At 35.6% G+C, this 16,898-nt stretch overlaps 2 protein-coding genes across 3 annotated transcripts in view; one reads left to right on the top strand and one right to left on the bottom strand.

The window, feature by feature from the left end:
• LOC136823927 (uncharacterized) overlaps nt 1–16,898 on the bottom strand; it is a 402,896-nt gene that overhangs the window by 244,111 nt on the left and 141,887 nt on the right. The gene's annotated exons all lie outside the window — the stretch shown is intronic.
• LOC136823884 (ATP-binding cassette sub-family C member 10-like) overlaps nt 1–16,898 on the top strand; it is a 35,811-nt gene that overhangs the window by 15,456 nt on the left and 3,457 nt on the right. For both annotated transcript variants that reach the window (XM_067080039.1, XM_067080040.1), the window contains exons 13-31: nt 1,071–1,175; nt 1,882–1,989; nt 2,170–2,276; nt 2,622–2,781; nt 6,049–6,085; nt 6,708–6,833; nt 7,675–7,856; nt 8,478–8,600; nt 9,014–9,049; nt 9,520–9,692; nt 10,369–10,529; nt 10,954–11,067; nt 13,808–13,965; nt 14,584–14,648; nt 15,160–15,217; nt 15,371–15,504; nt 15,756–15,901; nt 16,199–16,296; nt 16,691–16,803. In XM_067080039.1, the coding sequence (XP_066936140.1) occupies nt 1,071–1,175; nt 1,882–1,989; nt 2,170–2,276; nt 2,622–2,781; nt 6,049–6,085; nt 6,708–6,833; nt 7,675–7,856; nt 8,478–8,600; nt 9,014–9,049; nt 9,520–9,692; nt 10,369–10,529; nt 10,954–11,067; nt 13,808–13,965; nt 14,584–14,648; nt 15,160–15,217; nt 15,371–15,504; nt 15,756–15,901; nt 16,199–16,296; nt 16,691–16,803 (2,204 nt within the window). The remainder of the gene's footprint in view (nt 1–1,070; nt 1,176–1,881; nt 1,990–2,169; nt 2,277–2,621; nt 2,782–6,048; nt 6,086–6,707; nt 6,834–7,674; nt 7,857–8,477; nt 8,601–9,013; nt 9,050–9,519; nt 9,693–10,368; nt 10,530–10,953; nt 11,068–13,807; nt 13,966–14,583; nt 14,649–15,159; nt 15,218–15,370; nt 15,505–15,755; nt 15,902–16,198; nt 16,297–16,690; nt 16,804–16,898) is intronic.

Below are 16,898 nucleotides of genomic sequence, written 5' to 3' on the forward strand. Positions count from 1 at the left end.
GAGATAAATGTTTTTTTTTGCTAATGAGGGTTTACTTTTAGAGAGTATGTGTGTTTAGACATGAAATTTTGGTTGCTTAGCGTGTTTTTATAGAAAAACTGGCCAAATTTGATATTTTTTTATAAGCACTTTATCAATTACTTAGGTAGGTATTAGTTTTTCTCGAGATTTTCTTTTTGATTTTTTGCACAAAGATGCATAACTATCCCGGGGGGGGGGCACTGGGTTTGTGGACTGACGGTATGTGCGGGCCAAAAATTGGCTTTTAAAATTGCACCCTTACAGTGCAGCAAAAATCAGTGAAAATCATACCCTTAGAGTGCATTTTCCACAAAATTTTCGATCCTTTTCGTGCAAAAGATGGTCAAAATTCTAGCATTTTTGGTCAAAATATCTAGATTTTTCAAAAATTTTCTGAAATTTCTACCCTTACAGTGCATCTCTAGTTTTTCCGACCCTTACAGCGCATTTTAAACATATTGGAAAAGGTACCCTTAGGACCCGCACATACCCGTCGGTCTTTTTGCCCAGCTGCCCCCCCCCCCCCGGGATAACTATAAACACTCGAATGTGACGGAGCCCGATTTTCGAAAAAAAATGTTTTTGGGCAAATTTGGGCCAAAAAACGGCTACAAAAAGGGTTTTTTGGACTTTGTGAAATATTGGATCATTGTATTTTTCTGATTTTTTGCATAAAGTAGGTAAAAGATGGCTCAAGCAGATTTCTGTAAAAAAAGAATTTTTCAGCTCAAAAAACGCGTCTTTATTTATAAGAATGACTATTAATAAGCATACATCAATGTTCTTAGCCAAATTACTCAATTTTTTGATGAGATAGATGTTTTTTTTGCTCACGAAGTGTTGAATATGAAAGATTATTTCAAGAGCATGAAATTTTGGTTTCTAAACGTTTTTTTATAAGTAACAAACGACTAATTTTAATAGATCGTCACTATTTGTGTTCTGAATGATTGTTTAACGGTCTTGCTCACGTAGATATCAATTATATTTGTTAAATGCATAACCAGGTAGGTCCATATAAAAGTATCACTTGTTTTCTACTTATTCAGGAGCCATGGATTCAACACATGACTATTAGAGATAACATTTTGTTTGGAAGCCCTTATGACGAAGAAAAATATCAAGAAGTTTTGCACGCATGCGCATTAAGAGAGGTAGGTTTTACTTGGAAGGGAAAGACCCATTTTCCATCAATACAAGTTAATGTATTTGTGTGTGTTTTGTGGGTTGATTGGTTTCGCTTTTTTTTCAAGTTTACAATTTTCAAAAATAAATGACCTATCATTGAGTTTAAAGCCTGAAGACTAGAGAAAAATCAACCGTTTTTAAGCAAAAAAGTGCAGCCTCAAATTTTCGCCGCTTTTAGAATGGCGGTCTATCTAGTGCTTTCTTCGTTTTTGTGGGGCACATTTTTCGGAATTTGGCGATGAATTTTACTTTCAATCTGGCCCGAAAAACATCAAGTTTCAAACTTTCAAGCTCTAGCCTCAACTCATGGGACCTACTCCGTAGTTTTGGTGTTTTGGTGTCTTTGATGAGATTTTTTTCATGCCATGAATCGTTTGCTTATCCGTTTTGAATGTAGACTACGATATATAGCTCAATCATTGACAAAAACCTACGACACAAAGCACAAAAATGAGCATCCCCACTCTTCCCCCCAAACAACGTTGTCGGGGCGAGCTAAGGACCGGCCGAGCAATATTTCTTTCCCGCCAACATTGTTCGGAGGGGAGGGGGAGGTTATTGCAATGTATCTAAATTTGACCACCGGAAATATGCCATAATATATCGGCAACGGTTGTAGCTCAATAGTAGCAGAATAGTAGAATAGTAGAAGTCTTTTACTTGTTTTCTTAGGATTTGAGTCAATTTCCAGCGGCGGATTTTACAGAAGTTGGTGAAAATGGAGTGAATTTGAGCGGTGGTCAAAAAGCCAGACTGTCTCTCGCTAGAGCTGTTTACCAGGTAAGCTAGTTCAAACTGGTTCGTTCAAATATCATTTGAATACAAAACATCTACATTACAAGTTCCCCTATTTTTGTGAATACTAATTTTTTATGAGTCATATATTTATGATAGAAAGATGAATTTTACATTGATCCTTGCCTTTTAAACAAACCATTATGATTATTTTTTTTATCGCAGGATAAAGATGTCTATCTACTAGATGATCCGCTTTCAGCAGTTGACGCTCACGTCGCTGCACATTTATTTGAGCACTGCATTATGGGATTGCTCAAGGATAAAACAAGGTACGGCAGTACGGACAATACACTTGCCATAGATGGTGCAAAAAAGACACCGAAACGTCAAAAATAATCAATAAAATTAAATTTCTAGTTTTCACTTTTTTTATCAAACTTGCCATAGACCCAGGAGCCCTATAAAAATAATTGGAAAACTGTTGTTTGTGAGAGATAATACAAACGGTTTATGAGAGATAATTCTACTCCCGTCTTCTACATCCGTCGGAAAGGATGTTAAGGGAAAGGAATTTTTTTCCCAGATAAGAATAATTTGATTTTAGTGAGAACTTATTTTTGCGATTTTTGTCAAATTCCCTAAATAGTTTAAAATCAGCTTTATCCCTTTCTTAGGTTGCTTTCAACACATCACAAAAAGTTTCTGTGGTCTGCAGACTCGGTAATCCTATTCGAAGACGGTGAAATTTTATCACGCGGGCCGCCTGAAGAAGTGCTGGATCGAAAGGAATCTTCTGGCAAAGAAAAAGATGCTCCAACCCAACAAGAAAGCCATGTAAGATTTATGTATTTGCTGGCTGGGATTGGGCTGTTCCATTTAAAAACCATACAGGGGGTGGACGAACCTTTTCAAGTCAAAATGAAATATTGAAAATGTGTCGACACCCCCTGGAAAATGGCGATAATTGCAAAAGTATCCTTGGAAAGATTTTCATACCTTAAAGTGAGGGTGACCGAACTGAAATCAGTCTATTACCCCCTTGGAAAAATGAAAATAGATCCCCTGGAAATTTTTCTCGGATTGTCCTCTGGAACAGTCTGGAAATGTTCGTATAAAATGGAATGGCCCAATAGGTTAGTTTGATTTTGTTGATACCATATAAAATCTCAAACAGTATGGAAAGAGGTATAGTCTTTGACATGCGTGGTCATTGTTTTTTTCCTTTTTTTAAAAGATAAAACTATTTCACTAAAGTTATGATAGATAATGCCTAAAAATAGAAATATCAGCGAATACAGGAAAATAATTTCTCCAAATGTTTTTTGATTCGGTCTTTAACAAGTTTGTTTGTGGCGATAAGCGACGCTGGGATGTAAATAGTGCCTAAAGATGATACTAAGAAAGTCCCATGACTGGCTGCTGGTGTTTCTCGAAGGTTATTGTAAAAATGGCGCCTCATTGCAAGTCCCATCGAAGGAAGCCAAAATATGCAATATCCAACGATGGTGAATAAGCATCTTCTCTGAGCCTGTAAGCGCGAGTTTTGTAAATCGTCTCTCGCTGTATTCGACTCACCATCCAGTGAAATAGGTATTGTGAGAGAGATTTTGTGGATATGTTTTCTGACTTGGTAGTACAGAAGAACGTTTGATATGATTAGCACTATTATGGACGTGAACAAAATCAACACGAAAAATCCGGCGAAATATTGTGTTATCATGATCGCACTCACTACACAAAACACTAACAAAACTATCCAAATCTTGGTCAAGTAACCACGGATTCGCGCGGAATCGTACGGGAAATATATTGAGGTCACACGCTCTATAGTTAAAACGATGTAACAAGCGTAGAAAATCATGACGCAACCGTTTGTAACGTAACCGCATATCATTTGTAATTGTATCCGTCCGTGATACAAAGCACTCTTTTTTCGGACAATCAAATCAAAAGCCATGACAGAGCCGGAAAGACTTGCAATAATTCCAACGATTGAGAACGTCAATAAACATTTGTGTATGATGGCCGGGAATGAACCTCTTTGGTATACAGCACTTAAGTGTAAAACGTTAAAACAAAAAGCTGATACGAAAACTAACAGATGACAACATCCCCATATTTGTACGTCGATTGAGTAGTCAGTACCCTGATTCAGTGTTGTGTTGTTTGTAATATTCATGTTTTTCCTATAACTGAAACTAAAAATGAAATTAATGTCATTATCAACAGAACCAAAATGAGTTATAACTCAATGTTGCTTAACAGTTGAAAAAAAATACGCTATTGAAATTTGAAAGTCAAACTTCGTGTTAGTGTTTATGTTTTTCTTAGCATTATTCTTGGTAGTCTTCGGGTTCAGTTGTTAAAAATACAGTATCTTAAATCTGTATTGCTTCTTCGTATATATAAAATATCGTTCAATAACTTTATATAGTAGCCTTTCTTTCAATCAATAAGTTATGATGATTGAAAAACTTTATAGATCTACCCTTGTTGTGGACTATCCTAGGAATATCTGTTTTATAGCAGTCTCAGTGAGCTTAATCATCGCATCGAAAAGTAAAGCATTCCACTCCCAAATACTCTATAATCTGATATTTAAAAGCATCGTCTTAATGTTCTTAAGCTTCTAAATCATAGGCTTAATATTGTCTGTTTATCTATTCAATCATACCTTCAAGAATTCGGTTTTAATGTCATTTTGTCATCTATATAAGATTATATGAACATAAAAATTACAAACATTGTCAATCTTATGATATGTGATCTATTGCTTTTTAGTGATGTTTTCGAATTGATGTGAGATTTTCTACACAACATTGACAAATACACTAATTAATCCATCATAAAGCCATTCTAAAAATTTTCATGATTTAACTCTAAAGTTAACAAGAAAAACCTGCTAACTCTATAAAATAACACCTTCTCTTCTGTAACTACAAACTATATGGCTATATGAGTTTACATTCTATTTCTTCAACATCTATACATGAAATTTTGTTTCTAAATAAAATTATCACCAATTCGCTAGTGTCTCCCCTTGTAATTATCATAATTGAGAAATCCATCCGTACCTCCCATTAACGATATCTGCATTTTCAAATCAATACCTTGTAGTGCTGTGCTCATTCAAGCATCGGTTTCTGCTTTACGCAATCTCTACACAGCTTCATCAAAATTTCTAATGTTTCAAATCTCGTATTCTAATGTTTACAATTCGTTTGACTTCACAAATATTTGTGCCATTGATTTTCTTCTATTATTTCACATAAGACCTCGTTAGAACTGTGCAACCTTGAGAAATCATTAGTTTAGCATGGTAGAGACTACTAATTTTGACAAAGTAAGAAAATATGCAAAAAGAAAAGAAAGGGCAAAATTATTGTTTATACAAACAAATATTATCCCGTAATAATTATCGTATTACCATGACACCCATATTACTGTATTACAGAGATTGTAAGCTACGCAGTAAGAAAAACGTTCAATAGATTTTTCTTGTTGTTACCTTTGCGGAGTCAAAGTCAATATACAGTACTTTTTTCCCAAAGCACTTCAGGACTGAGATGATAGTCTTCTCTTATCCTCATGAAAATAATTTTATTTTTCTTCGTATGCTTATTGAACATCTTTAATCAAATTAATTCCATAAGGTGCGAAATAGTCTCCTATTTTCACCCGATATTCTATCCATTAATAAATAACTGTTTTTTCATTGAAGCAAGTTTAATCAATATTTTATTTGATGTTACGCGTAACTCGATTTTCAAATTACATTTTTCAACGCCCTCAGAAACTTTTTAAGCGCCTGATCATTTTTCAAATGTTCATTATGTTCAAGCTGAAGCTCCAACCGATATGTTATTACGGTAAACCCGGCTTCCATCCCCCAGAAAAGATTATTTCCATTGAATAAGAATATATTTTTTGATTTTATTGCATTCTACTTAGGAAAATTGAGGTGAAATTGTAGGTTGCTATTTATCCATGCATGATACTAGTTTGACCACTTTTGGGAAGGTTTCGAGAGAATCTTAAACATTTTTCCATTCTGATTTTCTCTTATCGTGTATATTTCTATTCCTTTCTTCTATTCCGCAGAGCACGACAGATGAAGATAAGGAGAAAAGGGAAACAGGTAAGGAGCTCCAATAACAAATCCTCTAGCGAGAAAAAAAAAAATAGACTATTAAAATAACTAAGTTTCTTTAAGGAAAATTCTTGGCTGTTCTTCAGTACAACAAACAAACAATCGAGATAAAATTTCTATAAGAAAATAATACTATTCATGATATGCATCATTGCAATGTCTTCTTACATTACACCACGGACCCAATAGCTGATTGGTTGTAAGTGACGTAAAACTAGTCAATACATCACTTTCAACCAATCAGCAGCTGTTGAGTCCGTGGAAGACATTGCAATGGTGCATATCATGAATAGGTCAATCGATTTTATCCCCAACCCCTGACTGGGCCAGGACCGATTCTCTCGTTTGGTAAATGAATAACTTATTAAAAGATATCTAACCCTACCCATTTTCATAGATGTAGCGTAAATTTTTAGGTTCCATTTTCTCCTACATGTGAATGATTGGAGATCCGCTTATTCTAGTCCTTCAATTACTGACAGCTTGAGAGAAAGTATCTTTATTGTATTTTACCTGTGAATGATTGGAGATCCGCTTATTCTAGTCCTTCAATTACTGACAGCTTGAGAGAAAGTATCTTTATTGCATTTTACCTTATATCTTTCTCTAGACAAACTTGTGGAAGAGGAGGAGAAGGAGAGAGGAGCGGTCAACCTCCATGTTTATGCGTCTTATTGGAAAGCCGCTGGTTCACTTGTCTCGCCCGCTATCGTCCTTTTCGTTTGTTTGATGACTGGTAGGTTTCATTCATTACCTCGTGAATTTTCACTTCGTTTGTAAGAAACGCTTATAAAAAGCAACTCAAAGCTGCTGCTCTATTCCAATCAATCTTTTATTTCCCGAAATGCATTTTTTACTTATTACTATCTATCTACTTGCTTCGCTCTTCGGAGCTTAGCTCTTTATTTTGACTTTCTTTCGTTCACGGTTTCACGGTTTCAAATTGGCAAAAAACTACTTCTACTAAAAGGCACGACATATAAGGGGACATATATCCAACTTTTCCAGAAGTGCTTTATAGGGGGAATAGGAGGTTTTCCGAATAAAATGGGGGGGGGGGTTGAGATTTTAGGGGGGGGTCAAGTAAAAATAGGGGGGATAACAACTTGTGGTCAAAATATCCATCTTATTTTATATTGATTTAAATATTTGGTGTGGGACAACCTAAAAAACAAGTGTAGATAGCTAAATTTTCTTTTTTTTCTTATGATTTTTTATAAATGTGGAAACATGAAACTCTGCGTTGTGTACTCATTTTAAAATTTTTTATTTTTGTTTGACGAATCGAAAGATAACTTTTCCTGATAATTATATGGCTCTGGTTACCCATCGAGCACTGTGACATCATCGATTCGTCTAACCTTGATTATAATTTCAATGTTTTTGGTTTTGAATGACTGGTGGATTGCTGCTGAAAATAGTGCGGATTCAATTTTTTTTTGAATATGGGGGATACACATATAGGTAGGATGAAATGAAAATGGGGGTGGTGCAGACCCCTCTGCACACTATGCACGATTATACTTTTTAGTAAGTCCTCTGTCCCCCTTATGATGTCATGTCGATCTTTATTATAGCATCGCGATACTTGGCGGACTGGTGGCTTGCTTTTTGGATCTCTGAAGAGAAACAATACGACGAGACAACAGTCTACTCCTTGTATCGCACTGAATATACTTTTGGCAATAGCTCAAAACCACATCACCACGATGTCAAGTATTACCTATCGGTATATGCTACCATCGCTGGTACGAACTCGGTAAGTTGTTTGATATTTTATTTTAAATCTTTAAAGCAACTTTTCTGTGCTCAAAATGATAATGCAAAGGTCTTTCTAGTTAAAATGAAAAATAAGTCTATATATTCGATTAGCTTAGCAGCTTATTCAAATCCTTTACTTGATAGTACAAAGAAATTTATTGATTTTGTTCTCTTTTTAGTAAGTATGTCCATTTGGTGGCTTTCTGAATGAGTCGCTCGGGAGTGAACAAGCCAGTCTCTTGTTATATTATTGTTCAACCTCGGAGGTCGAAGGTGGAGCGCCACAACTACTCTCCGCTTCCAGTAATCTATAGCTTCCATGAAATACCAATACACGGGTTGCAAAATTATATCAATGCAGTCAAATCATGTGATTAGTCGAAAAAGTTAACGTGATTTTATTCCCATGTTACTTGCTTTACAACTTACAGCTGATAACTTTATTAGTAACAAGCACATCGAAAGTAAAAGCGAGTAAAAGCGTGATTTGTCTTCAGACTTTTAATTTTGCAGTCTGTGTATTTAAGATAAACAGTGGGTCCTGTTGGTCATACAGTCCTTGCATTGAAGGGTGGATACTGTCCTGATTAAATTATGAAATTTCCTTTGTTTTCTTCAGGTTTTGGCGCTGATTCGAGCCTTTCTTTTCGCATACGGTGGTGTGAAGGCAGCTAAATATTTCCATACGCATTTATTGGACACCATCTTGAAAGCTCCTGTGATTTTCTTTGACACCAATCCCGTAAGAGAAGTTTCAATTTTCAACCCTCTGTTTCCCCGGGTTTTATTATTCTAACTTTCTATTTTATATAGCCTTCTAGTTCTCTCTGATTCTATCTAAAAAGATGGCTTTTGAAGCGCTCCTGATAATAATCTTTTAAGAGGAATTGTTCCTGAGAATATCGTTTTAATGTACAAACCATCCCATCAACAATGTTACTGGCTTTAACTTTGTCTATCTATCTATCTATCATTTACTACAGTGTCTTTTTAACTCGAACTTCTAAATTTCAAATGTCTCTTTAAGAAGGTTTCTTGTCCCTTCAGCTAACAATGCCTTATAAACCTTACTCAATAACTCGTAAAAGCTTGTGTTCCCCGTGCGGACTCATGTTACGGAGAATCTCCTGTTTTTACACTGTTCTTTTTGTTTAGATCGGACGGATCATCAACCGCTTCTCTTCGGACACGGTAAACCACACATTTGTTTCTGTGTCTGAATTTTAAAGAGAAACATTAACTTCCTAATGAGTTGCCTTCAAAAAAAGAGGTCAATTTCTTGTCCTCATAACTTAGGACAGTGGGGGGCTGGTTCTTGACTGTCATACATATACACACTTCAAACTTGATCGCCATACTTACTTAAACTAAAAGCCATCTACTATTTTCTAAGTATTTTATTTTTGTCATTTTACACATAAAGTGCCAGCACTCGGTAACTTTCAAATGTTCAAATATTTTTATACGCTACAACTACGAAAAATTGTCAATCTGGACGTTTTTTATTCGCGTGAGGTCAGGCAACACGGTGGCATGGATCAACAAGTTCTAGGCTCAGACCTACCTGCACATGACCGAAAACATTGAACGATCTATATAGATGATGCGAACCACCCCATTACTAACCATGGTATACATATTCAATACTTCATTTTTCATAGTGGTCTATTGATGATTCCTTACCGTTCATTGTGAACATTGTGTTCGCTCAAGCGTCCGCAGTTCTTGGCACGCTTATTATCACGTGTTATGGTATCCCATGGTTCAGTGCGGCATTAATCCCTCTGGTGGGCATTTATTACTACACACAACGCTATTATCGACCAACCTCAAGGTATTTTTTTCGAACCCATTTTCTATACACATTTCAACCCTTTGCGTCGCAAAAACGTCCAACAGGCTACCTTTAAAGGCGCGGTCGGCTTTTTAGGGAACTGGCAATGAATTTACAAGGAGTCTTTTTAGACTACAAATAAGTCAAACCAAGTTAATTGCCACCAAAACTCTAGAGGCATTTTCCTAAGTCTCTGCGGCGGTAAATTGCAAAGTTTTTTAGCATTTGAATAACTTAACTATACTGACTTATATAATCACTTCAATGCAAGGGTATCTTACATTTTTCACAAGAGCACTCCTACACACGTGTTTTGGAAACCGTCGTCAAGAAAAATTTTCTTTGTATTTTCGTTACCAGTTTCCTCAAAAGCGGATTAATTTCAGATTTGGATTTTCCAGAAAAAACCTCACCACTTCACACCCAACGAGTTTTTTCTGCCATCTCACTGACGAACCATTCCACCGGACTTTCTTTTAGGCACCTCCTCAGACGAAAAGATAAACTCCTACCCATGGGGGTAAAATTTCTTAAATAGTCAATTCGAGACCTTCTTTTTCCAAAAAGGTCATTGTTAGAGACTTTACCTATAATTCAAGGAAGGGCTCGTTTGGGAAATATTCCTGCATAAATCCTAAACATCACGAAATCTTTTCAAATCTTACTTTCTTTTCAGAGAAGTGAAGCGTCTAACAAGTGTTACTCAATCTCCTGTCTACGAACATTTCTCAGAAACATTATCCGGCCTGATGACAATACGGGCTTTCAAAGATACGGTCCGGTTCATATCGGAAAATGAACGGAAATTGGATTTCAATCAGAGAGCAATGTACTCGGGTATCAGCTTTGACCCTTATAAGTTGAACATCTTCATTAGGCATTCGGATCGTATTCGGACTCGACATTCAGAGTTTGTCTGGCATTATGAAATGTCTTTAACTTCATTGAAGGGAGTTTTTTATCTTAATTTAGACGTCAAACTAACCATGAACTTGTTTTTAAAAATCTTAGTACCTAACATCCAAAATTTTTGAAGCCTATGGATGTTCTTTACTTTTTGAGTTTTAAGTCTAAAAATGTTCTCAATTTGTTCTTATTTTCTCCATTTTAAGTAATTCTGTCCATTTTTCTAAGAAATTGGCTGTTTTAGATTCCGCAAAGCCGTACAATGTTCATAACTTGTTCTTAATATATTGGCTATTGAAGCCCTATGTTCTTATAAACTTCTTTAAAAAAACTTATTTTTGCTTAATCTGTGTAGGAGTTGTGGCGCAGATCTGGCTTCAACTTCGTTTGAATTTCATTGGAGTAGTCATGGTTACTGCGGTGGCAATTCTGGCCGTTCTTGAACACCATTACAGTAGTGTTAATCCAGGTAATATATTCTGTTAAATTTTTGCAATATTTTCGCTTTGGAAAAAATAAAGAACAATTTTCAAAGTCACAGAAAAATATCCTGAAGATTGTTTGGAAAACTATGAAAAACTAAACGACTTAATTAAGACTTAGGGGGTGCAGAGCCTATTAAGAGGGCTGAGTCGATTCAATCTTTTCAAAATCTTGTAATGCACCTGGGTTCATGGTTTCGAATTATTTTTGGACCTACCCCGGTGGAGGTCCTATAAATTAACCTTTGTCCGTTCGTCTGTTCGTTCGTTATTAGCTTTCCTCATGGATTGGCTCGTTAGTTTTTTCTGATTTTTTGCACAAAGATGCATAACTATAAACCCTCGAATGTGACGGAGCCCGATTTTCAAAAAAAAATTTTTTTGGGCAAATTTGGGCCAAAAAACGGCTAAAAAACGGGTTTTTTGGACATTGTGAAAAATTAGGTCGTTAATTTTTTCTGATTTTTTGCATGAAAGTAGGGTACCATCGTAGGTAAAAGATGGCTTAAGCGAATTTTTGCAAAAAAATTTTATTGGCTCAAAAAACGCATGTTTATCTATAAGAATCACTATTAATAAGCATACATCAATTAGTAGGGGCCACTATGTCGCGAAAAAGCTTCCCGTGTGCAGCAGCTTGTGCAAAGGGATTTTATGATTGAATATTGTTCCTTGAATGTAGAAGATCAAAATTTGAGAGGTGGGGCCGGGTGTGACCACCCGTTGCCATGGAAACTGACGTCATTGGTTACTATGGCAACCAAAATAAAAAATTGTCAAAATTGAAAATTTTTTGTTTCATTCGAAAGAGCATGAAAAACTGATAAAGAAAAAGGTCACAACCTATATCTGAAAATGAATATATCAGGAGATATTAAGGAAATAAGGCAAAATGACGTCATAAAACGATGACGTCATCGAAAAATAAAAATTTGCCAAAACTCGAAAATTTTTGGTTTTTTGGAAAAAAGACCCTCCAGGGAACATAAAATATTATTACGAAAACGTTTGAAAATTCGTTAAAAAAAGTCTATTGGCCAAAATTGACAATTTCATTTTTTGCCTGTCGAAGGTTGGAGCTTGCCCAAGCACATTACAGGCAAAATTTAAAAATATCAATTTTGGCTCATAGACTTCTTAAAAAGGATTTTCAGACTTTTTCGTAATAATATTTTTTGTTCACTGGAAGGTATTCTTTCCAAAAAACCAAAAGTTTTTGAATTTTGGCAAATTTTTAGTTTTCGATGACGTCATCGTTTTATGACTTCATTTTGCCTTATTTCCTTAATATCTCCTTATATATTCATTTTCAGATATAGGTTGTGACCTTTTTCTTTATCAGTTTTTCATGCTCTTTCGAATGAAACAAAAAATTTTCAATTTTGACAATTTTTTATTTTGGTTGCCATAGTAACCAATGACGTCAGTTTCCATGGCAACGGGTAGTCACACCCAGCCCCACCTCTCAAATTTTGATCTTCTACATTCAAGGAACAATATTCAATCATAAAATCCCTTTGCACAAGCTGCTGCACACGGGAAGACATAGTGGCCTCTACTAAATGTTCTTAGTCAAATTACTCAATTTTTTTATGAGATTTTTGCTCAGGAGTGCTTACTTTTAAAGAATATATGTGTTTCGACATGAAATTTTGGTTGCTTGGCGTGTTTTTATAAAATAACTGGCCAAATTCAGATATTTTTTTATAAGCACATTATCAATTACTTAGGTATTAGCTTTTCTCGAGATTGGCTCTTTCATTCTTTACGATTTTTTGAACAAAGATGCATAACTATAAACCCTCGAATGTGACGGAGCCCGATTTTCAAAAAAAAAATGTTTTTGGGCAAATTTGGGCCAAAAAACGGCTAAAAAATGGGTTTTTTGGACTTTGTGAAAAATTGGATCATTAATTTTTTCTGATTTTTTGCAGGAAAGTAAGGTACCATCATAGGTAAAATACGGTTCAAGCAGATTTTTGCAAAAAAATTTTAGTTGGCTCAAAAAGCACACTATCAATTGCTTAGGTATTAGCTTTTCTCGAGATTGGCTCTTTTATTCTTTATGATTTTTTGCACAAAGATGCATAACTATAAACCCTCGAATGTGACGGAGCTCGATTCTTGGAAAAAAAAATTTGGGGTAAATTTCAGCTAAAAAGAGATGTTTTATGCTCTCGAAGTCTTGAATATGAAAGAATATTTCAAGAGCATGAAATTTTGGTTTCTAAACGTGTTTTTTTATAAGAAACAAACGACTAATTTTAATAGACCGTCACTATTTGTGTTCTGAATGATTGTTTAATGGCCACGCTTATGTAGATATCAATTATATATGTGTTAAATGCATAACCAGGTAGGTCCATAAAAGTATCACTTGTTTTGCTTTGATTCATGCTTTCATTCGTAATGAAACATATCTAGGGGCATGGCCACCCCAAATCAAAAGAAAGATTTGAATTTGTACCATTGTCAATGACTTCTTTTCACCAATTCAAGCCGAAGAGGGTCCAGAAATAGCGTAGACAGGAGGGACGCAAAATTTCTGTAGGAGAGCAGGTTTTTATGTCACAGTAATTATCTTTTTATATTATGAATAGATTATTATAGTGTTATAAAAATCTGCTCTCCTACACAAATTTTGTGCTAACCTTGTCTACGCTACTGTCCAGCATCCTTTTAGCAGTTTTTACAAACATTTTTTGTTGACTTCCTTTTCACTAATAGGACTTGTTGGTCTGGCTATTTCATACGCTCTCTCCATCACTGGCTTACTGAACGGCTTGATCAATTTTTTCACTGAAAGTGAAAAACAATTTGTCAGTGTGGAAAGGGTCTTAAATTATATCGAGAAAACACCAGCTGAAGATGAGAGCAATAACAATGTAAGACTTTTTTTTTTAATATGAGACAGTCACAAACAAGCCATGAATGAACAAGCCGACGAAAAACGCCTATTCATGATATGCACCATTGCAATGTCTTCTGATATTACATCACGGGCCAAACTGCTGATTGGTTGTAAGTGACTGTTAATACATCAATTTCGACCAATCAGCTGTTGGGTTCGTGGAAGACATTGCAATGGTGCATATCATGAATAGGAAAGTAAATCTTGCTGAGATAGAGAACCCCTGGATCTGTCAAGACTCGTGCGGTGCTTCGTGATTTTCGATATAGACCGTTTAGCACGTTTGGTTGTCATTGCTAGTTCATGAGGTTTTTGACGCTAAAATTCGTAAAATGCAGCCCACATAGGACTCCCTTTTGAAATTTATTTGTGGAAAATGCAGCCAACATAGGACAAAATCTGTAAATTTTCTTTAAATTTTCATGTTCCTGTTTTCACCAAATAAGGCACACTGTGGAGGACTGAATTTTTCAAGAGACTGACGGTGGTGATAAAAGATACCCTTTCCTTTGGCCCAAACCAGTCCCACCCACCCCGACTTGGAGAAGACATTTATTAATCTATTATTCTTGTTTTTCTTTTTGACGCACAGATGAATGACGAATTTTGGCCTCCACACGGCGCTGTTTGCTTCCGAAACGTGTGTTTACAATACAGGTTTGAAAAATCTTCTCTTTTTCAATTTGTTTTCATTGAGCTGATGATTGTATGAAAATTGGTACTCCTTTGGATCCTTAACTGCAAGTTAACCATGTTAACTATGTTTGTTTGTTAACTAATTCTTCTTTTGCATGAAACAAAAGAAATCTCATCTAGAAACTTGTAGGTTTGGAAGTTTTAAAAAACAGTGTTCATTAAAGGTTTTTTTCATAAGTGTTGCTGTTTTATATCAGACACACATTTCATATTAGGGCAGTGTCAGTTATATTGTGCTGATATAAGCAAAAAAATGTTTTTCTTTTCCTCTTTCTGACCAACCTTGCTCCACATCCGTGTCAATTCAATATCAAAAAGCTTGTAAATTAAAATTGATGAGTAAGCAAACGATATGACTCTTATTCAAAAACAAAAACTTTAAAGTGGGATCTTCTGCAGATAACTTCAAGAATATTATAACATTACTTTTTCTTTATTTGAACACCTTTTTTGTTTTCTCATCATCTTTCAGAGAGAATCTTCCATTTGCTTTGGAAGAAGTCTCATTCTTTGTCAAAGCCGGCGAAAAGGTTTGTAGAGTTTTGATGATATAAGCATTTGTGATTAGACTATATGCCAGCAGCCTACAGATAATTTTTACCGTATTTTTTTTGTTCACAGCTTTTCTTAGTTTCTTCGCTTTTTAAAATCGCATCACAATCAGGTTTCATTTATCTTCATAGGTTGGTATCTGTGGACGAACGGGGTCTGGGAAAAGCAGTTTGTTTCGTCTGCTGTTTAAAATCTTGGATGTGACCAGGGGAGAAATTATCATCGATGGAATGAACCTTTCACACATCTCCATCTCACAAACAAGGTATTGTTTGATCTCTTTCTCCTGTGCTTTGTACAACGAGTCCAACCTCAATGCTGCAAAGAGTAAAGGAAGAGTATTAGTCAACCTCAACTGCTTCTTGACTTTTGGGATTTAGAAAACCCCTAAGAATTACATGGTGTTGATGTATGGTAGATGCTAGTAGATTACTTTTCAATCTTGTTATCCCCTTGGCATTCCCATTGTCCTTTCTGGAGAATTTATTTGAAGGGGTAATCGTTTCTTGTTCATAGATCGAAGATGGCAATTATCCCACAGGATCCGTTTTTATTTGATGACACCATCTTACAAAATCTTGACCCACAAGGAAAATATGCTGCTTTTGAAATTGACGATGTTATTCAGAAATGTCATTTAACAAAACTGGTCAATAATTTAGGTATGAAGTGTTTATGGAATATTTTAAATCATTTTAAAATGCTACGCCATGAACATCACTTGCCTCGTTTTGAAATCATTGCTATGGTGATTAACTCCCAGCGGATTTTATTAAAACTACTTCCTATTCATAAAAGAATCATTTAATGTCTCAAGGGACATAATCACCATGGTAATTGTTTGAAAACGAGGCAAGTGATATTCGTGACGTAATTTATGGAAAGGTCTACGTATTGCTGTCATTTTTATTAGTAGATTATTGAAATTGAAATTAGATTTTGTGTTGTGTTTTTGTCAGGTGGTTTGGAAGGAAAGGTGGGAGAACGTGGTTGCAATTTGTCTGCTGGTCAGAAACAACTGATGTGTCTTGCACGAGCTCTTCTCAAAAAGTCCAAGGTATAAAATTTTGTTCATAGTGTGGAAAGTGGTGGGATCCGCCACTTTTTGGTCTCCCCAATCTTCAAATTTGTTTATCCCCAAGGGGTGATTAAACTACAATCCCCAATAAATACATGAGACGCGGCCCCCCTCACCCCACTAGCTTTTTGCCCAATGAGGCACGGGGGACGGATTTCTAACGTAAAAATGTTGTTGGTCTCAACATATTTATTGGGGGATTGTAGCTTTTAGAAGCATTGACCAAGATCTGACCATTGTTGCATGAGACTAGAGTGTAAAAAGGTTAGAATTGTCAGTATAAAGACAAAAATTGTCAGAGTGAATGATTATTTTATTGAGTAAATTACTTTGTAAGCTTGACCCTCTATTCTACCGTCTTGCTTATTTCCAGATCATTTGTATAGACGAGGCAACAGCTTCAGTTGACATGGAAACGGATCAACAGATACAGGAAGCATTACGTAATGAATTCGTTGCAAGTACTGTACTGACAATTGCACACAGGTATTAATTCATTGGTTCTCAAAAATTGTTCAATGTCTTAGATTCTTACACCCTTGTGTCTAAGACCCGGTGGGACCCCCGCTCTACTGGAAAAT

The sequence above is a fragment of the Clytia hemisphaerica genome, unplaced genomic scaffold (genome assembly GCF_902728285.1).
Source record: "Clytia hemisphaerica strain Z4C2 unplaced genomic scaffold, Clytia hemisphaerica genome assembly, whole genome shotgun sequence".
Classification (NCBI taxonomy): domain Eukaryota; kingdom Metazoa; phylum Cnidaria; class Hydrozoa; order Leptothecata; family Clytiidae; genus Clytia; species Clytia hemisphaerica.